Raw genomic sequence first — 23454 nt, 5'->3', positions numbered from 1 at the left:
CGATTCCCTCAGCGAGGCACATCGAAGTACCTGCTCATTTTCCAGCTAATTTTGTGCGCATCGCCTACACGAGATTAGGTTCGTGCTGAACTGAAAGTTATCCTACTTTCGCTACCCTATCCCAATTTTATTGAATTGCTTTTGCGATCCGTTATATATTAAAGGGTTCATATGCGTCAAGCAAAAGGTGGTGAGAGCAAACAATTTTTTTTTTGCTTACGTTGTTAGAAATTAAAGTAAATTTAGGAACTTTTCAACGAAGAATTGACCTCAAATAAACGAAGACTTCTTCGTAATTTCAAATAACTGAATCTTCTTAGAAACAACACCGTATTTTGTTTTCCGAGTTATATGTAGGGATAGGAAAAATTCGCGGGTTCAATTACCTGCAGGATGAACTCCATAGTTCTACGTACACTCGGTCAAATGCCACCCACCCATTGGCTGTCGTCTTGTGAGACGTCCCAACGTAGCAGCCTGTGATTCGATAAAGCTTTGGTCTGGCGTTTATAATTGGCCCAGAGTCATCCAGGTGAGTTGTGAGCCAATAGCAGAGGCAGCACTGAGGTGTAACTATTTGTATTTTAGCCTGTCGCGAAATGAACCCGCGAATTTTTCCTATCCCTAGTTATATGTTACGTTCTAAAAAAATTGTAAACTAACACGTGGACAAAATAAGGACATAATTAATAAGTTATTGAAAGTTTGTTATTAAGTATATGAAGAGTTTTCTTTTGGATTCATATACAAAGAAAGTGATCTAAGTGTCCGTAAATCAACGAAGATAGCCCTAAATTTACGACCATCACTGGATAACTCGTGACCAGTGTTCTTCGTATATTCAAGGTGAATATTTTTGACGGTGTACAGAGGAAGAAATTTACAAGCAAACAGGCCTTCAAAGATTTATGAGTTTATATGTGTCGATCTGGAGTAAAGTGGTTTTCCGTAAATCAAAATCTATGATCCTAAATTTTTTTTCTAGCCTGACGTCGAAAGGACTTATCCTCGCGAGCACCGAGTTCGTACGCAAAAGTGATGACCACCTCTCAGTCTGTCCGAGAACAAATCACTTTGATTGGACCAGCGCAACACAAATTTATTTGTGCGAGGCTCCATTGATGAAACTACACTCCGACCTGTCGTTTGCTGTGGGTTAATTAATTATACATATATATATTTTTTTCATTTCGCACTCATTGTGCCCTCTTGCGCGCGCTTACATCCTTCCCACAGAATCTAATGTGTTAAGGGGCCCCCTACCTGGTCACACAGACGGTGTGCAGAGCTTCAGGAAAAACAACGCGATTTCAAAACTACTCAAGATATCCGAGTGAGGTATGTCTACGAAAAGCATTTAAGAGTTCGCTGAGGCCCGAAAAGTACTTTTAATTTTGGATCATGTTTTTAAACTGTATTTCTATAAGAGTTAAAATGGCTAAAACGCATGTCTTGAGAGTACCGCGCTAGAAATACCATTGAGCGTAGCACTTATCATCCCGCCTCACTAACACACATACACCCCTGACGAGGCGGGCCCCTTAAGTGTGAGGCTACATTTCATTCCCCCCCCCCCCCGGCCCCAACAAATCAGTCCCGAACATGTCTTAATTTTGATGCTCGATTGTGTAAACTCGCGGTAGGAAAACAAAATAGCAGACAAACATCTATATTTTATTAAATTTCAATATTTTAAAGTATGGTTAGCCTACTTGAAAAGTTTGCCGTTTTGGACTAAACAACGTGTTTCAAGGAATCAAAATCTTGGATATTAAATTAAAGAACATGTTTTTTTTTTTGCAAGACTTTACGTCAACTGATTTAACATAACAGATCTTACATTTTGTGTAACGATAACCTAGGCATGCAGAAAACAAAACGCTTCCGGGTAAAAACATTACAAACGAGAATTTTATTAATGTAACAGATGTAACTTTTTTGTGGTTTACTTTTACAACTACAAATAAAATGTGAGTGTCTTTCAGTATTCGCCAGTGATGTGTAACATGTAACCTCGGTAACGACCACATTCATACGTTTTCTTGTTGAAAATACAATTAAAATACCTACGATAATCTGACAAAATTCTAGCGTAGAATTCTTTAAAATAACGACGAGCGTGATAAATATATGAAAATTTGAGTTTATAATTATATTTCTGGACGCGTATCACACACAAATAGAATTCGCTGCCGGATCAGCCACAGTCGATTTTCAGAGCGAAAGGTTAAACCGTATATTTAAACTGCTTCATAAAAGCGATATAGACTTGAAAAAAAAATATTAACCCCCTGATTTGGATATAATTTTAGTAAAAAAAAAAGGATTTCATAAACATAGTGCCCATCTTGTTTAAATTCATTACACAGTTAGGCTAACACTACAAAAATTACCTTAGACTTTGCGACCATTGGTTCCCACCATCTGCTACAGATGACAGTACCGTGTCTGTACATTTCCGTTAAAATGTGACTTCCGTTTCATTCACGGATTTTAACACCTACCAAATGACGTGTACCAACAGTTAAGATGTTACACATAGAAACGAACGTTGATTAGTACTGACGTCTGACTCGGGGGAAGCCTTCATTTCACAGACGAGAGAGCCACACGCGAAGTTCCCCGAAGTTCATGCTCGCTTTTTTCTTCCGTTCTATCTCATTGTATAAACCGGCGCTTGACCGCGGAAATGATTAGGATTAATAAGTATGATTTGGAATTTCCGTAGTTAGTCTGTTCCCAAAAAAAAACTTTAAAACTGTTTCCACAATCCAAATGCTGCACTTTACGTAATGTTTTGGGTGTACCTCAATGGTGGACAAAAAAGAATTCGCTTCACGTAGTATCCATAATGTTAGAAATCACAGTAAATTCATTAACTTTTCAATGAAGAGTTAACCTCAATTAAAGTAAGAGTCCTTCGTAATTTCAAATAGCTGAATCTTCTTAGAAACTAGGCTGTATTTTGATTTCCCATTTGAATGTTTCGTTCTAAACAAAGATAAACTAACACATGGACAAAAGATAAGTGTTCGTAACAAATTTTCAAAAGGATTGTTAATATACCGAGAATATTCTTTTGGATTCATGTTCAAAGAAAGTGATGACCGTAACTTTACGAAGATCTCTGGATAATATTTTAACCATTGGTTTTCGTAAACTGAATGTCAAAATTATTACCACAACCCATGCATTTAACAAATGTGCCTGATGCAACTCTAAACCGGTAACGCGATTGAAGCGTAACCATCAACCGTTTTTTTCTCTGTGAATTACCCGAAAGCGGCGGGGATCTGCATGCGAAATAATACGTCGCAGCTACCACCGCAAGCCAGAACCATTTCTTTTCATTCGGAATTTCCGTTGCCCGCGGGGTCGTCGAAATGACGTATTCGTGCCCGGAGGCGATAAATCGCTGGTCCCCGCGAGTCCAGGGTGGAAAAAAAAAAAAAAAAAAAATTTGAGTGTTGCGTGCCCAGTGGCCTGCGAGTTGGTGAAATATGAAAGCGGTTCTTGGCTTTTTCCCTCCCTCCTCCCCTGTGTCGCTCTTTCGACAACAACCACCCCTTGCGACGACCTCCGACGCGCCAAAATCTAGTCCGCGCCGCCATCTCTCCGCCGACAAAAAGCTTTTTCTCCTCCCCCGAAACCGCGTCGCGCACTTGGTATTCGGAGTGTCGCGTCGCTCTAGGAACAACCCCCCCGTGGAAGCCGATACAAAGGGCGAGGTTAGCGTGGCAGGTCGGAACCTGCAGTCGCGAGACGGCGCCGGCTCAGGCAGGCACTGACTCTGGACGAGGAAAGTCACTCGAGAGACGAGAGTGGAATTTCAAGGACTCTAGAGAAGTCCTCCGGTTGCTGACACTGCTCGTACGTTACAGCCGCATACGTGGACGCGAGTAAACGGAGATCGTTAAACGGTCTTGACGTTTCGACCAGGAAAGATTTTAACGTTCATACAAGCCTAACATTTTTTTCCCCCTTCAAATTATGTTATATTCTCATAAAAAATCACAGCAATAAAACTACTTCTCAGTAATCTTCACCAACTCACATAATACCATCGGCACGATTGCTAGACCTTCGCATATCATAACTGAAAAGACAGCATGCAATACGTGTGTTTATACGGTTCACAGTACAAATTGACACAAGGAGAAAATAGTTCTTAGAATTGTAAGATTTACTTTGCATGTTGGATCAGTTGTACCGCTGGCTTATCAAACACATCGCCTTTTTTTTAAAAAAAATTATAAAATGGCAATATTCAATACCATTATTAAAATAATACTTCGTGTAATGTAAATAAAAATTTAAAATATTTCATTTGTAGAGGTTTTTGACAGAATCAATGATTAGTTTTCAATGTGTGGTAACAGTTTGAGCGTAACTAAACTATTACAAATATGCCTACCATTGCTCTGAATTTAAAAATAAAATAGTTGCAGGTATTCAAACACAAACTACAATTCCCATGGTAATATTTGAAATCAGCCAAGAAATTAAAGGAAATGTAAAATGATTATTCGCAAAACAACTTAGTTTCAAATTTATCCATATGACAAAAAAAAATGTAATAATGATTTTGAAATTGGTGTGGTCATTTTATGTCTTGGGAGTACGAAATAAAGTCGAAAATTATGTTTTTGAAATTTACGATCTAAATTTTATACCAATATTTAATTTATATTTAATTTTATTTTGGGTTTGGAAGTATCAATGAAAAAATTCATAAATATCTGTGATAAATCAAATTAAATTGTTTATTAACCTAACAATTATTACACCTATGGTTTGATTGGAATGAGTGCGTAGCTACGAAAAAAAAAAAACCCTTCGGAAGCTCGAACCACTTTCCATCAGCCCAGGTCCGAATGTCTGCACTAATCGATCCTTGGCGCCCGGATACCAAACGCCTCACACACACACACACACACACATCCTCCCCTCCACCCTCTCTAGTAAAGACCATTTCCCGGCAGTCACCCGGCGCCGACCGCAAACCGCTCTGCCACTCGCTAAGCCGCCGTCCAATCAGCGTGCGTTTCCTGCATGACGTGGCAGGCGAATAATAACGCGGACATTCGCCGTGTTCCGAAAATGCTGTTGCGGCGTTAGGAGAGGCGAGCGCGCGATTCGGGGCAGTAATTTTCCAGCGATTGGAACTAATCCCACCGCCACTTTTCGGGCCCGTGCCTTTCCATCAGATGCCATCAGAACCTATATTGTTTAGGTTGGGGGAGGGGACGGGGGTGGAATAGGAGGATCGGGCAGAAAGCCATGGAGTAGTCCGGGATCCGCGTTCAACCACGTGGTAAATTTCCATAATAACCTGTTCACGATATTTGTTCATCACTTCACACCAGCTTATCCTTTAATGACACCATTTTTGATACCGAGCACTCTTTCAGTCTTATCCGTGTCGTGCAATTAAAGTGATTGTAGCAGCGCCTGCTCTGTGTAGCTTCCGCTGCTACCGTTCAGTGGCAATCATTACTCAACTTAACTTCCATTATTAAACACCGTTAATGAAAAATTGAGTTACAAAACATATTTTGGGCCAGTAAATGTTTTTTTCCCCCCGTCAACATATGAAACTCGCACAACTAACAAACAGTAAGTACTGACAATAATAAATACATTAAAAAAATTTGTATCAGTTAAGTTACATTACTGAAATAAAACTCAATTATTATTGGAAACAGTATTTTTTTTTAAATGGTTCAAATTATTTTTTGTTTTATTTGGTGAACTGTTTCAGTGTAAGTACTGCAAAATAACATTTCTTTATAGTATTTTTAAGCTATAACTTCCCTCTTTTGTAAAATATTTATTACTAATAAAAATATTAAAATATAGAGTTTGGAACCAAGTTAAATACTACTATCATATTACATATTCACACGATGTGCAGAATTTTTTTGGAGTTCAATATTTTTGTGCTGTCATCATTTGTGAGGGTTTTTTCGTTCTTTTAGTCCATTTTTCTTTGCTATTTTTGTTTGTTTACCATATTCCTGTTATTGAATATTATGTGGTGTTTATATCCTGTTGACAACAGCATTATTTTTGCTTAATTTGTGTTTTTTCTTTTGGGTTTTTTGTAGTTTTATTCTACATACATACATGTGCTTAGCAATAGCGTATGTCCAAAAGCTTACATCAAGTCAGGAATAAAATATTCTCGTTATCAATGCTAAACTTGTCCATGATGAATGCGACTGATAAAATCTCATGATTAAGTAACATTAGTGAAATGTATTATTAATTAGTCAAGATTATCACGACGTCTTAGCAAGATACCCACTGAGATCAAGACCTTAAAAACCCATCGGTTATACGCCTGTCAAGTATATAAAGCGTCAATACTGCGAAGATTAACCATATTCTCGCAGGTTGAGGCTCCACATCACACTACAAGTTCACAATGAACATCCTCATATACGCTATTATTTTGCGTTTTCTCATGTCCTGTCATGGTAAGTCATAAATTATTATTGTTTATGTAACATTTTTCAATCATTTAATAAACATTTATAAAGGTTTGATGTCAGAAAATTTTATCCTCTAATATGTTTACAAAAATCTTAGTTCTCTCTTAGTTCAAATTTGGGTACTAAAAAATTCCGCACAATTCGTCTATGGAGTCATACAGTGAGTATATGTTCGTATGGTTCACGATTCTGCATACAGGCAGGCCATCTTGGAACAATTCTTTAAAACATTTTTCTTTAGTGACAGCTAGCGATTTAAGGCCTAATTACACTGCTGGACAAGTGTAATACTCTATGGTGTGTGTGGCCTAAACATAAAACTATTGAATCACCAACTTTTTTATTGTGCCTCGAGGCTTAGTATGTACAAAAACGAACGCACACAAATGGACATAGATGACCACCGCACCGTCTAGACGTCCTGAGAGTAACTTCTGATGTTTTACTGCGCTAAATTAGCCAGACTATTATAAAAAATTCCCCCTTTATTAAAAATTATATAAATGGTGAGATTTCTAAAGTAAAATATGTAGACTTTGTGGATTGTGTCCGACCTATCTGGCAACATTAATTATTTTTGCTTTTTTTGTATGCTTTTCAACCTTTCGTTTTCCAAGCAAGTTTTGGAAAATTATATTTTGGTTTTATCAGACAGTAATATTTTGCCATTATATTCGTTTTCAGATATCCTTGTTGTCGTTGTGTGTTTAGCACTACGTTACACAGTCTAAACAGTTAATTAATTTTTACTTATTTGACAGTTTACATCCTTACTATCCTAACTATCCTTACTAATATTATAAATGCGAAAGTAACTCTGTCTGTCTGTCTGTTTGTTACCTTTTCCCGACTGAACGGCTGAACGGATCGTAATGAAATTTGGCAAGGAGATAGATTATATCCTGGGGATGGACATAGGCTATCTTTTGAATAAAAAAATAATCTTTAAACGGGTTAAAAAAATATATCTTAATTTTATGTAATGTGTGTCATAGATATACAAACTGTTAGTGTCATTCCTCTATGCCTGCCGAGCAATAGCTTTCAAGCCATTACGTTACGTTTTTCTATTGTAAGGAACTAAGTAGAGAGTAAGAAAAAATAAAGATCTTGACAGTTTGTAGTGTCGCCATATTTGTTTCAATTTTCAATACCGTTTATGTATATTACAATTTAAATTGCAGAAAAAAATCATTATTCATAGGTAGGTAATAAGTTTTTCTATTTGTCAATATTGTTATTATGGTAGATAGGAGTACAGTAAATGCCTACATTCTTATATTCCTTTATAACTCTTTCGATTTGGAGTGTTTCCGTGCCATTCGGGGTCCCCCCCCCCCCAGGTGGTTAAAGCCCCAAAATTACGAAAGTTTAAAATTTTTTAAAAATCTTTCTCTTTCGATTTTAAGTGTTTTAGAGCCATTCAGGGTCCTCGAACCCCCCGCCCCCCTCTGGGAAAAAGCCCCAAAATTTCGATAATTTTAGGAATTTCAAATATCATTTCTTTCGAGATAGAGTGTTCCAAAACATTCCAGGTGCTGAACCTCCACCCCCTCCCCTTCCACAAAAGTGAAAGCCACAAAATTTCGAAAAATTGGAGGAAATTGTATTAAAATTAAGTCATTACGAACTAAAGTGTCTGGGGCATGGTGGAACTTTTACCCAAAGTCGACTTCCCACCCAATTTTTAGGGAGGGGGGGAGTGGAAAACCCCAAAATTATGAAAAATTTCAAAAATTTCTTAAATTTAAGTATACTTTTTACTATTTGGAGTGTTTCCGAGCCATTCGGGGTCCTCAAACTACCCTCCCCCCACAAGGAGTCAAAGACCCAATAATAAAAAAATTTCCCAAAATTTCGAAAACCTATTCTCTTTCGATTTGGAGTGTTTATTAGCCATTCGGGGTCCTCAACATAACCCCCTCCCCCCTTCTCAGGGGTCAAAGCCCCAAAATTTAGAAAATTTCAAAAATTATTCTCCTTCGATTTTTAGTGTTTCCCTGCCATTCAGGGTCCTCAAAATCACCCCTCCGTCTCTGGGGACAAAGCCCCAAAATCTCGAAAATTTCAGGAATTTCAAATATCATTTCTTTCGAGATGGAGTGATCCAAACCATTCGAGGTCATGAACATCCACTTTCCGCAAAAGTGAAAGCCCTAAAATTTCGAAATATAAGAATATATATAATTGGATGTTGGCATGTATGACGTCGATAAACTCTTACACCGTTTGACCGATCGCCATGAAAGTTGGCACATCGAAGTGTTTTTATCATGAAGAAGGTTTTTATGCTATATCCATTTTTATTTGTAACTCGCCGCTAGATGGCACTGTAGTGCATCAACTTCTAAACCTTTCAACCGATCGCCATGGGTAAACAGAAAATCATAGGTCATAGATACACAAACAGTAATTATGTGTCATTTCTTAATGTCCAACACACTGGACATATCGCTATCCATTTTGCTGTAACTCGCGGACAATATATCACCCGGTGTTCAGCCCGGGCAAAGCCGGGTACTGCAGCTAGTTTGTCTATATTTTCTTTGCATTGTGTGTGTAGAAAATATAGATAGATCTGTACCCTTTACAATTGCTTTAACATAACTACTACCCACAGAAAATATCATTAAAAAACAGACAAAGTAAGAACACTTTAAACTTCCCTCCGGTTTTGCTTAAGGAAAAAGATATCACAAAAAAAGGCTAACAAAACAACGCTTCACTTATTGGTATACGCGAATTTTTTATTCTCACAATAGTTATATTTATGTTTTAACTATTTTTTATTTGTGGTCTTGTGAAAATCGTAAAAAATTGATATCTTGACGGTTTCCTTGATAATAAATAATTTGTAGCAAGTCATTTTTTGGTTCTTTGATATAGCGATGCACGTAGATAAAAGATATTTCTTACTAAACCAAAGTCCAAATTATTTTTAATGAAATGTATGGCAGATAGTTACAAATTTGAATTGACATCATCATAACTACAATTTACTGTAGTACACCGTGTCGATACACACAAAAAACAAGAAAACAAGAGTTAGAAAACTCCTAATATATAAAAATTTCGTTTTAAATATTTTACGTAGTGAATTTTTTTTCAGGATCAGTAGTTCCTCTTGGTGTCGGTACACAGACACGTATCATTGATGGTAGTGTGATCGACATAGAGAAAGCACCTTACCAGGTAAGCGAACACACAGCTCCATGCGAAACTTGGCATGTTTCAGAGGAGGAGGATAAATTTACATAATATTTCGTTTTCGTAAATGCCACAGGCGCAGTACGAGCACATTGGCATCCCTACATGCGGTGCAACGATCATAAGTCCAGCCTACGCCCTAACAGCTGCACACTGCACGATCAGGTACGTCTAATTTAAATACATAATTAAAAAAAGACGCCATAGAACCCGCGTATAAGCATTATAAAACAGTACAATCTTGTAGTTTCTGTTTACCATCTAAATGCGAATTTTGTTATATACTTACGTCACCACATTCTACTTTTACATTATTATTGGACTATATAATTTTATTATTGCTTTCAAATGAGGTAATGGTGACAATCAATTTTAAACCACATAAAAACATGGGACAATAGGACAATAATGGCAGTAGACAAATAAAAAACACACTATGTAGTTATGTTGTTTGGAAAACTGCAAATATTTTTTAATAACTTTATTCCTCACTGTTATACAAATATCCCACATAAATAATTTCAACTTTAGTACAACAATCAGGCAGTTTGGGTTTCAGAATAAAAACTGTAGCAGTGGTAGATTAGCTTAACAGATCATCCTTAAATTCGTAAATTTCCGGAGGTATGTAGGGCACACACATAAACCAAATTTCGTTAGTCCTGATAGATTTTATGTCACCAAATATTTTCACCACTTGAAAGTTTTATTTTAACTGGTTAGTCTATTTATAATGCGCCGGCTAGCTAGTTCAGGGTGAGCAGATAAATTTAAAAACAAGACACCTGGGGTTAGACGAGATAATGAAGTTTGTAATAAATTTAAATAAATTAATGTTTATAAAAATTATGTCACGAATTTATGTTAAGTTCTTTAGGGCTCATTTGTCTATAGGGTCATAAACATCAGATGTGTGGTTTGGGTAGCGGTGACAATTAGGGAAATTAACAAGCGCCACAATGGCGTGACTTACGGTATCAGCAACAATCGCAATTTCTATCCACAATAATTAAATAAATTATACATATTTCCCTAAAACATTTTCTACACACGTAGCTTTGCACATCTACTTGTGCAATAAATACACACAATCCTATTTACTTTCAATTGTTATATTTATTTAACAAACTATATTGGCTTTAACTTCGAGCGTCCTTCGGTCTTCAAAAAATCCCCAACATTCTTTCCATCGTTGCCAGCCCGTTCAAAAACGTCCATATGGCGCATTCCTATTGGCCCGTACGAATCGTAAGATTTAAGCTTTAAGTCCAAAACAATTACACACAATTACAACAATAACCGAAATATTAAATGTTTTTTTTTTTTTTAAATAAAACTTATCCAAGGAAAAATACGTGTTATTAAATGTTGTAATAAAAAAATAAGTTTTTAAATGTATTGTTGCAAACGACTCGGTCCACAGAGTCATAGAGCGCATTCAAAAAGATAAATGTTTTCTGTTTATAATCAAATAACATGGACACTCGATACTGTTTTGAAATGATTCACAATATTAAATTTAATGTTTGCAAACGTAAATATACACAAACAATCTGGGCCTATGTTTCGGCACAACATTTTCAATAAGTTGATAACTTCGTAGTTGGATGCTCAAAATAAAGCAATATATATTTTTAGTTAACACGTCAGTTATAAAATAAAAAATGGAAACATACTGTGTTTTTCGGTGTTGTCGTTGTGGTGTACATATATCTGTTTATCTTTATCGATGTGTTCGTATATTTGCTAGGTTGTCCAGGTTTACTTTCTGACTGCATTCACTGTTATTGTTGAAACTGTCTCGTCGTTGTTTATATGGCACTCGTCATTGTTAGCCCACTGTGTCCATTTGCGTCATTTTTTTTTTTCATAACTTAATTCCTTCTACGGAATTATCGTGTTGTCTGATATTCAAGTTTGACTGCGTTAGTCTGTGCTGTAATCGTTGTGCTGTCCATAATACCTTTATAGGTTCATCGTTGGGTTTATCTATTTGACATATGCTTATTTAGGCTTGTTTTCGGTGGGTTTATGTTTTTACATGACGAACAGTGCAAGACTGCAATGGCGTATGTCCAAGAAATTGTATTAAATTAAAATTCCCCATTGCCTGAATGGTTTAAAGAACGAAAAAAATAATAATTTAATATTTTTGTTGTGTTTATGGTTTGAGTACTTATACACAAATTATTCCAGAAATTCAAAACATGCTACAGGTCTCGATTAAATTGCACGATACTTCTTAAATTACATTTACGAATGGTTTAAATACAACTGAAATATAAGATGTAATTTTTGTTACTACTTACTAATTTTTAATACTTATCATTATACAAAGGCCATATACATGCGTATGAGTAAAAATACACTCACACTAGAGGCAACTCTGCTGCCATATACATTTCAAGCATAAGCAAACATTTTTTTTTATTTTACTACAAACTCATGAACAGTTAAATTTAATAAAAGGACAAAAACATTAATATTTTCGTACATATGACATTAAAATACAATGTTTAAACATTACAGCTATAATATTTAAGGAATAAATTAAAAGCTTTCACTCAAAAAAATAATTGCATTTCATTATATGAAAATAAGTATTTAAATATATGATCACGGGCGAGTAATATTACTTTGTCATGATATGAAGAAATCTTTTCCTCTCTTGTGGCTCTCGATTAACGGATGCGTGTGAATTTGTTAGAAAAATGTGAAGATTGATTGGTGGTATTGTCGCTTATTCCCGCCTTGATTATTTCTGCTGCTCAAAAACAAGTCATTGTTCGTCCAGTTTCTGGAACGAATTGCCTGGTTTACGTCAGAAAATATCTTTACGTTCCATGCATAATTTTGTGTTCTCAATTTGTGGTTATTAGTTTTTAAATATTCCTTTAACCAATGTTTTAGACGTATCCTCTTGAATATTTTGTCCACAAAAACGTGTTAAGGAAAGTTTTTAACATAGGTAATATTTATAATTTATTAAAACAATTATTTTTATTTTATCTTGCTAAATAGCTTTGCAAGATGTTAAAATTAATACAAATTATAATGGAATAAAAAACTTAATCAACAATTATCATGAAAAAAGTTATTTTAAAAAACGTCTATCTGGCAGTCCTTTAAAAGTGCCGATAGTAGAAAAAATTAAAAAAAAAATCACTTCTTTATTTAAGTCTTCAAAAAGTGATGCTTGTATTTTAATGTTAACTTAAAATTGTTTACAACAACACGCGTACAACTTTAATGGTTAGTAACATAATATTATACAAATCTATTGTTTATTTAAATTATGAATGAAAACATTTTTGATATCTGCTGGCGATAAGTGAATTTACACAATTTTTTTAGTTTTTTTGAAAAACTCCAGAACATTTCTAATATGACTACTACAATATTACAGACTGATATTCATAAATGTTATTTATGCTACAAATGCAGTGAAGATATTGTTAAAATAATTAAAATAATTAAATTCGATACCGCTAAACTAAACTGATTTCGGTATAAAAGGCCGCGACTGTCATGATAATTTTTTTTTTTCAGTAAGAGCGGTGTTTTTTTTATCTCGTAATCAATCGCAAAGATTAAGGAATTTTTTTTATAATATCGTAGAACAATGAATAACCTTGCATGCGCAATTTGTAAGACAATCAAAGTCCAAAATAATCAAAGTGTTGCCAAAGACCTTGTAAATCTATTTAATTAACTCATATCTACTAAAAAAAACCATCACCAAGGCCATTCTTTGACTAAAACTGGAATCAAAACCTTTTAAAATGCACATAGTTCAAATTGAATAATTCGTTGTAGCTAATATCCTCTAATAACATTTTGCCTGAACAAAATCTTTGAAGTATGCATAAAAAATAATAAATAAATCTAAATACTGATAAGTGTGTTAAGTGTAAGTTTTTTATTTATTTGAGGAAAATAAAATCACTTTGCACATAAACACTATTTACATTAATAATAAGTTAATGTATATTTTCGAATTATAGCGATTTTACTTCTTACGTGCTGTTACATTAACAAGTTCAGAAATTTATTATTTGATAAACACTATTTAATGACAAGTTGCAAGACATAATATAACTTTAAAAAAATGCGTGACAGAACTTTATTAATGTCAACAAAAAAATTAAACGAAAATTGGAATGACTAAACTAAAAATTGAAAAATTGTTAGTACTAATTATGGGATTTTTAGAGTGACAGTCAAACAAACGTCCTGTTGTCTAAAATATTTCACTACCCCTTTAATTTTCAAAATATCAACAACCAAATACTTCGTTAATATGTTTGATGTTTGTTTTAAATTTTAATTTTAATATTTATACTTTTTTTCGCTAATGAATAAACTAATGGAAACAAAAATAACGAAGGAAATGAGTTTTCGGGAAAGAAACAGTATAGATTTTGTAAAAAGGAAATTTATGAATAAAATGTATTTCGTTCCTTTTAATAGTTATTAAACTACATATATAAAAAGGGCAAAAATTTATTAGCACAAATGGTGTTCAAATATATTATTTTAAATAGAATCCATGTTAAAAATCCATTGTTTTATAATTAAGGATTTAAACTTTATTCTTTTATTTAGAAGTATTTTATCAATGGAAATGTTTTGTGTGAAGTGACTGATGTGACAAGAAATCTTTACACATCGTATAGAATTTAGAATATCCCTGCACAAAAAAAAAGTATTTTTAAATTTGCTACGATCGGCTGGGGGAAAAATAATAATATTTAAGTAAAAATGTTGGAATAATGTGACTCAATGATAAAGTTATAATTTTGGATAATATTAGACAAAATCACACAGCCTTGCATTGTTTAAGCAGCAACATAGTTTTTTTACACAAATGAAAATTATTAAATATGCAATGCATTCAAAAGTAAGCTCTGCATTTGATACATAAGACGCAAATAAAATATCAACCAAACCCTATTAACCACAGACGTTCTGACCACATGTTATAAAATACTTGAACGCTATCAGCAGACACGCTGACACTACAATCATGATGATAGTGTGGTTTTTATGTACATTGCACATCACTAAAATAATGTCTCGGCGGTGTTGATAACTGTTGCCATACTACCACATAGTTACATTTTTTAAGGTACCACAAAAAAAAATCCCACATATAAAAAAATAAAAAAAGTATAATAATAACGCATTCACTGTTCACAGTATTCTTATTCTGTTTGTAGTTTAAATGTATAAATAGTAATGTAAAATATCAGTTAAATATAAAAAAAATATATAAATTTCATTTGAACAATTTTTGAAGAATATAAACTTTTATAATATATGGCTCAAATTAATGTGATTGCATTTGAGACCCTTAAAAAATTATTTAGTGTAGAATTAACATGTGGAAAACCAATATTTATTTTTTTTTTATTTATTTATTTGTATTTGTGACATGCCCACCGACAGCTGAAACACTTTTATGGTGGGCACGAAACTTAAACTAAATAATTTCTAAAATCCGTTTCAAGGTAGTGGATGTTCTTAATAAATTTTAAAAATGAAGTTGTGGAAGAGCTAATGAAGCTTGGTATCACTGGGTGGCCTGGAGGAAATTATTACGATTATGTTAATGTGTTAGTACTACTAAGAAAATCTTATATATGGTTTATTGTTTTTCTGTCGGAATATCTATAAGGCTGGTAGCGGACATGGAAGGTGCCTCATTATTTGTCAGCTTTATTTAATTGTTATAAATAAATGTGATTGTTCTATTGTTTTTAGGTTACTCTTATTTTTTTCTCAGTATCCTGATTTTCTATTCTTGTATAAGAATACACCTACTAAGATTCAATCCTCAGTGAGATGCTCTATGGCTAGTTAATGTTTTGAGTTTCTTATGTTCAGAGCTACATTTTTGAAGAATTGAACCCCCCCTCTGAAAGTGAGACGTGACAAACAACAAACACAAATTAACTCACTTTCAAGATGTGAAAGCTTTAACTTAAATTTTATTTTAAATTATCAAACATTTTTAGTTGCCCTGTACCAATTTCCTTTATTTAAAGCGGACATTTATTAAGTAAGTTTAGAAAATATCATTGTCATGTTTGTTATCTCATAAATGAAATTTTTCTAAGTTTATTGGCAGTAAACAAATATATTTTTTTAAATGGTTGTTCTTAAACATTAATAAACAGTTTTCGCCGTGCAGTTATTATAACAAAATAGTTTACCTCTAGACGTAGGCTAATAGAAATGTGACTAACTATATATAAATTATATATATATTTTTTAGGTTTTGCAGAGTTAAGTTTAACAATTCATAAATTAGTAGCCAAGACAGTTCTCATTCCAGCCAACCAATTTAATTGATAGAGCTTAGGAGGTTTCAGAAAACTCGAAATTAATAAAAAAAAAATTAAGGGATAATTTGTAATAAAAATTCAGCTTGATAAAAAACACTTGTCAAGAGTGTTTATTGATTATGTTGGTCTTAAATATTCTTGTACAATTTTATAAATAGAAACGGACAGTTTTCTACATGGTATATTAAAATACTGTGGCATATTTAAAAAAGAATAATATGAAAGTAAAATAGACTATTTTAAATGTTTTAAAAAAATTGTTCTAACACGTAACTCGTTTATTCCAAACATTCTCAGGTCAGGTATATTTATTTAAAGTTTTTTTTTCCGTCTCTTGTGAGGGGAAATGATACTGCACCGTGGAACTAGTGCATGTCTTCATAGGAAGTTGTTGGTTGCACCTAGCAAACAAACAACATCGACTTCATTTTCTTCTTAAGGCACCTTCTCGTAACGGAGGATGGCGATCCACGTAGCCAGCTCTGGACGCGATGTTGCAGCATGGAAATCTTCCTCTGACCTGCAGTTGTACCATTTCCGAATGTCCTTCGGCCACGAATATCTCCTCCTACAAAGAAAAGTTGCAAAAGCTCTCGCCTCACACGGTGTGCCCTAGATATTGAGTTTTATTTCGCTTTACCGTCTGCCACATTGATTATGGTGGATAACTTTGCAAATAAGAAAAGAGTGACTTCGTATCATGTCATCCCAGGACGAGAAGAAGGTCAGAGCGACCTTTGCCAGAGGAAGCTAAAAATAGATGTCCCTAGCAAGAAGTGCATTCTGGTAGAAAATAACCGTCACCTCAGTGCAAAACCTTAGTTATGTATAGGTTGATTTAAAAATCAACCATGACTTGATACATAAAATAACTTAATTAAAACTTTCTTGGTTAAAGTTGTAACACCCCTCGTGCCTCAAAATTGAATTATTTGGAATTAATTAAAAAGGAGCCTTGGAAACTTGCTGGATTAAAAAAAAATTAAATAAATTGAATTACCAGAGGCGACACGAGGTGGGGAACAAACAAAATTTAGGAACTTCCTGTAACAAGCAAGGAGGAAGTGGGTGGATCGTTAAAATCAATAAATAAAAACTACACGATTAACTTGATCTATAGTTTCCCTGTTTTATTTGCCCTGATGAATTATCTTGTTTCCATTATTTTACATACAAAAGGTTTTAACAAGTTTCAAAGATTAAAAAAAAAAAAAAAAGAAAACGAAAAGGGGCCGGCCCGCGATTATTTAAAACAATTTACATTCTTAGTTTGCAATATAAACATTTGCATTATGAGTTTCACACCCAAAATTGGATGGATCCGATGATTACATTGATAATTAGTTCTATTCGTTCTACATGTTCTTGAGGAAAACACTGGTCGCTGGTGGGTTGATCATCTGCTTAAGATAGTTCGTAGCTAGTTAAGGGGGAAATGTTGAATTTACATTACCACCCGGGGTCTTCAAACGATCACGTCGGGTAGTAGAAACGTTTCTTCTAATGTGACCCACGTAACAGGAGGGGGGGGGGGGCCACGAGATGGGAGCAATCAATCTCTCCCCGTCATCGACCCTGTCTGCAACAGTCCAAATCAAAACTGATTAGAACTTGTATACAGGCAGTCTATGGGGCAGAAAATGCCCAAAAAATTTGAGGGGAAAAAAAAAGGGGGGGTCGCGAATTATCACTCACCAAAACAGGGGAGTTGCCCAGCACGCTGCAGTCGTGGAGTCAGCCAGGATCTGGAGCTCGCGAATTGCGCGGCAGGACGCGGATGATTTCTTCATTAGAACATTTAAAAGAGAAAAATTTTGAAGGCAAATAATTAAACTATGCAGACAGACTAATCTACTAGGATTGACTTGAGGGATAGCATCCCTTATACAACGCGACTACATAGTCGTTAGCGGTCGGATGAAGTCTAGCATAGTCTGCCGATTCGCCGATACTCGCTGGAGATCTGTCTGCCGACGCGACGCGAGTTGATCTGTGTGTCGCGGCAAACCGCGTCTCGTAATTAAAAGTGTGCGCCGGCTCTTACAGGTGGAGGGAGGTCTGGGCCGCCGAAAGATTCCGAACTTGCCCGAATGCGGGCGGACAAAAACTTTGCCAGGAGTTTTGAAGTTGGCATCACTGGGCGACAGTAGAGACCTCTGTCGGGGGGGGGGGGGGGTCTGAGTTGAAAACAATCGACTCGCCCCTGGCGTCCATATAACTCAAGGGAGAGCAGGTGCTGCTCTCTGGCGCCCTAGAGGGTAGGCTAGCGGAGAAGTTCGCGACTTGGTCGCTAGGTAGCGCTTGCAATCAGTTTTGGCGCACTCGTTTTGGCGAAGAGACCTTGGGGACGGTCACTGTTGTCCAGGGGGTTACGATCGGTCATTGGTCTTACTTGGAACTGAGAAGGGGGGGGGGGAGGGTAAAAGTGCAACGACGCTGAGAACAAGCGTCCCGTCGTGGCTGCAGAGGAGCGAACATAACACTAATACGTGATGAAAAAGGCCAATCTCAGCTCGTCTCTGAGAACTGGTCGCCTGCAAGCTACAGGCTTGTCTATGCAGTTAGGGTCACGAACAGAAATGATATTACAGGCTTGAGGCGTGACTGAAGGCGGGGGAAATGGTAAGCAGTCTGCCAGTCAGGGATTAGGCCAGCAAAATATCCGATACGCCGATGGGAAAGGGGCTTCAGAGCACTGAGACAAAGTTTAACTCAGAGGAAAACACCAGACTAACAAAATAAAATCACACTATAGTAGAGCAAATAAAATTTCCACACAAAAATTTAAAATCATAATAAAAATTTAAAATATATCGTGTCGAATTTACTAAATAACGGCACAAAGTCTTTAAGGTTTTATAAAAACTTGAGTCTATTTACAATATTGTCCCAGTTCGTTGATCTGTATTAGATTAAACAAACAAAATCAAAATTAAATGAAGGAATTTGGCATCTGGGTTGTAGCCATTTCCTTGGCTGATAATTCACCGATGTTTCGGTCGACTTTGCAGTTGCCATCATCAGGGAGCAGTTACCTACTGAGTAGTTAACAGTAGGTAATGGCACCCTGATGATGGCAACTGCAAAGTCGACCTAAACGTCGGTGAATTATCCGCCAAGGACACAGCTACAACCCAGAAGCCAAGCTACTTCAGACAATGGCTGTGAAAGCCTCCGCACATTATTAAAATTAAATGGTGAGCATTACACACTTGAAACATTATTAGACAACCTTAAATGATTAACTCTTCTTACATACTATATATGTTCAGTATAATTACCCCATCGAAAAAATAAATATAAATCACACTGAAAACAAGTTTGCTCCAAAATAAAATTAAAACATAAAATGTATTGCGCAAAATTTGAGCCCGAGCTCAGCAACAGCTGTGCAGTGGAAAAATAGTGAGCAGCAGTTCTTTTCGGTTCTTCGTCGGCTCGACTTATACGTAGAGACCGGAAAAATTCGTGTATTCATTTCGTGATAGGCTGAAATACAAATAGGTAGTTATACCTCAGTGTTTCCTCTGCTATTGGCTCAAAACTCACCTGGTTGACTTTTGGCCAATGAGAAACTCCCAACCAAAGCTGTATCGAATCACAGCCTGCTGCTACGTTGGGACGTCTCACAAGACAGCAGCCAATGAGTGGGTGACATTTGACCGAGTGTACGTAGAACTATGGAGTTCATCCGAATGGTCATTGAACCCGCGAAATTTTCCGGTCCCTACTCTATACGTACTTAAATGCTGGCTCGACGTCTGCTCGGCGACGAATGAGTAGAGACCTGAAAAATTCGCGGATTCATTTCGTGTTACGCTAAAATTCAAATAAATATACCTTAGTCCTGCTTCTGCCATTGGAGGTCTGAGGACCAATTAGAGACCCTCGCCCATAGAAGTGTCGAATCACAGGCCACCCAGTCGAGACGACTCACAAGTCAGCGGCCAATGAACAGTTGGCATTTTCCCGAGTGTGTAGACGATATTGGAGTCCATCCTGGAGGTCATTGAACCCGCGAATTTTCCCGGTCTCTACGAATGAGCGAAGGGCTGCGAGGCAGAGCAGCGGAGCACGAGGTCCCTGCTGTCCGCAGGTCCATCGTCAGCCTGGTGACCATCAGGGTCGGCAGCTCGACCAGGGCCCATGGCGGCTCCATGCACGACGCCGTGTTCATCATCAGGCACGAGCGGTACAGCGCCAGCCCGACTATCGAGTACGACATCGCCATCGTCAGGGTTAGTCTACGCTCATTGTCACAGCGATTTCCCCATTGTCTTCCTCCACACGAAGCAGAGCAGAATGAAATGCAGAGGGGGAAAGTTTTGCCCAGATCGCGACATTCCACAACCTCAACTGCAGATAATCTGGGGTTAGATTCCCCAGATGGGATGCAGTAGCGCACTGTTCAAAATTATCATAGTAAAATTACGAAGGATACTGTTAACAATATTCGTTGTTTTATACGTTGAACTTTCTTGGGACGTCCCGCAATTTCAAGAATAGTCTTCAGCGCTGAAGACGCCTCCTGGTCCGTGTAACTGACCATTTGTATTCGTTCAAGAAAACTTGGCCCATGTATTCGGCGTATGTAATCGCATGTATTTTTGGACTTTGGTTTACATGTGTTTGAAAATTATTGGTTTTGGACTTGCAGTCAAACCATTTCGTGGACACTTCAAGTATTTTGTGAATTGTTTGAAATTGTTACGTTGAATATTTTAAACTGTCCAAACATGGGCTTTTTTTGAATTTTTTTTTTTTTAGAACCCGCAGCACTATGAAGCAAAAACGGTATTGTCTCCCAAAAAAATCTGTTAATAACGTACGGACCAACGTACGGAGGAATTAACGGATGCGAGTTCTGTGTTTACTTTCTTTCGAACATTGCAAAAAAAAATATTCTCGTGATGGTTACCGAACTGTTGCAGGTGGCCGCCGTGTTCATGTACAACGAGCGCGTGCAGCCGCTCAAGATGGCGACCGCCGCGCCGCAGGCCGGGGCGAGCGCCCTGGTGGCCGGCTGGGGCGCCGCGGCGGAGGGCGGGCAGCCGTCGGCGGAGCTGCGCGAGGCGCGGGTCTCCGTGCTGGGCCGCGCCGCCTGCAACTCCTCGCTGGAGGGGCGCCTGGGCGAGGCCTCGCTGTGCGCCGGGCACCTGGGCGCGGGTTCAGGCCTGGGCGACAGGGACCTGGGCGGCGGGCTGGTCTCCGGCGGCGAGCTGGTCGGCGTGGCCTCCTGGCGCGGGCCCCACCCCTCCTCGCCCGGGGTGTACGCCGACGTGGCCGCGCTGCGCGGGTGGGTGTACGCCAACTGCGGCATCTAGCGGCGCCCGTGCACACACCGTCACGTGGTGCGCTTCAAGAGCGGTCTCTCGCTTCGGAAACATCGACTCCTCCCTCTTTCAATACATCAGCAAACTCGCTTTACCCTACCAAAACCCAAAGATTTAAGTTATCGGCTTTTAATCCTGATTTTTCGATCAAACCACACTGATTTACAGCAGTTTTTAAATATATTTATTTATTATAGCGTGTAAAAAGGTTTGTAAGGTGGCAACGACTTAACTTCGATACCCGCTACAAAGAGATATTTTAATAGGGCCTATATATGTAATTCCAGTGACCTGGTGTTTGTTTCCAGTGAACTCTTCACCAAGTCAACCGATTTCGACGAATATTGGCATTTATGTGTAATTTTTTTCCAACTTGAGAGATAGGATTGTTTTTACTTCGATTAATGGTCTTAATAATTTATAATTAACAATAAATAACCGATCGCCATGGGTAAATAAAAAAATCATTGATCATAAACATACAAACAGTAATTGTGTGACATTTCTCTATGTCCAACACACTTTCATAAAGCGCTATCCAGTTTGCTTTAACTCGCAGACAATAAAGCTCCGTGTGTTAAGCCCGGGCAACGCCGGGTACATCAGCTAGTTATTTGATAAAAATTCGATGTTTGGTTGGCCGGTACGCGGTTTGTTTCTTCTCAGGTTTCAGTGGTTTCTACTGGATGATTCCAAGTGAAGGATCTTGTCCCACGGGAAGCTAGCCACCACCGACCAGCCCCTCGAGATACTCTGTCTGCGTCATGTTCGCGCTCCGGGTGTGGACGACATACGTGGACAGGCTTGGCTGCCGCATGTGAACCATTTTAAACCTTTTTTCTTTTAGAGATATAACCCAGCTGTTTTTTTGGCCGTTTTTGATGAACCGTGGGCGTACAGATGTTCAGTAACAGTATTTTTAATAACCCGGTTGCGGATAGCACTTATTTTTAACACAATCCAATAATAAAACAAACCATGACAACTAATGACATAGCATGTCTAATTCTAAGAAACAGTAAAAAAAAATTACCGTGAAATAACAGGTCCTATTAAATCATTAAGTATAGGTATTATTTTCAGACAAATTTCACAGAACAAAAAAAAATTCTGACGCATTTTGAATGTAAGCTACATCAGTCAATAAATTTTTAACAATTTTTAATGTACACAATAAAAATAAAAATGTTTAAAAGAGTTATATTTATGAAATGAATTAAAAAAATTCTATACTACTTGAAAAGGTCAGGTAGTATAAAATTTGCAATGTTTTGAAAATATTATGGTTATTTTCTATAGTGAATTCTTTAAAACAATGTGTGCTGTATAAGAATTTATTGGAAACCCAGTTGCCCAACCGCGTCCGTTTATAACTGCTAGTAAAATTTAATTTTTAACATTTTACTAAACACTGCAAAGAAACATGCAAAACTAATGTAGTACCTAGGATATGAATAAAAAGTACTATAGTACGGTACTTCATCAGTACATATTTCGCAGAAATCATAATATAATATTATACAGTCTTGCCTTTTGTGTCCTAAAAATGTTCGCATACTTATTTCTAGATATTTGTAATAATATTGCAATGATTTTGCTTTTCATTTTACAATATGAACTTAAATGTGAACCAACTTAGAAATAATATCTATTTACTGCAATTTACAATACTGGACAAAGGTAGGAAGGATATGTTTCAATATTTTAATAGAATTTAATTATTGAAATTAATACATTTTTGAATAAACCATATTTCTTTTTATTAACAGCATATTTCTTGACTTTCATGATTCTATATCACCACTGTTTTAAATAAGTATTTTATCAGGTAAGTAATTATATATGCCTTTTTTAATTTGCAGTAAAGTCTAACCCAATAAACGTAAATTTCTTGCAATAGTTCTGTGGGAGAAATGGAAACTTTATGTCATAAAATATTAAAGATATAGGTATAATAAAATACACGGGAGCCAATATTAGGACTTATAAATTTAAAGTTAACGCCGAGTCCAGTTGATGGCAACAAAGAACATCCTTCAAGAAAACTGGAGTTCTGAACAGCGATGAAGATAC

The 23454-nt window shown here is 36.5% G+C and overlaps 1 protein-coding gene across 1 annotated transcript; it reads left to right on the top strand.

Annotated features, from left to right (window-relative positions):
• Positions 1 to 6381: 6381 nt before the first annotated feature.
• Positions 6382 to 23047, top strand: LOC134527249 (trypsin alpha-3-like). Its single transcript, XM_063359762.1, has 5 exons — positions 6382 to 6479; positions 9604 to 9686; positions 9778 to 9866; positions 20145 to 20286; positions 20980 to 23047. Exons 1-5 carry the CDS (start codon positions 6428 to 6430, stop codon positions 21370 to 21372), a joined length of 759 nt encoding a protein of 252 aa, XP_063215832.1. The 5' UTR covers positions 6382 to 6427; the 3' UTR covers positions 21373 to 23047.
• The last annotated feature ends 407 nt before the right edge of the window (positions 23048 to 23454 follow it).

Source organism: Bacillus rossius, chromosome 1, assembly GCF_032445375.1.
Source record: "Bacillus rossius redtenbacheri isolate Brsri chromosome 1, Brsri_v3, whole genome shotgun sequence".
Taxonomy (NCBI): Eukaryota; Metazoa; Arthropoda; class Insecta; order Phasmatodea; family Bacillidae; genus Bacillus; species Bacillus rossius.
This window is presented reverse-complemented; position numbering and strand designations above follow the sequence as displayed.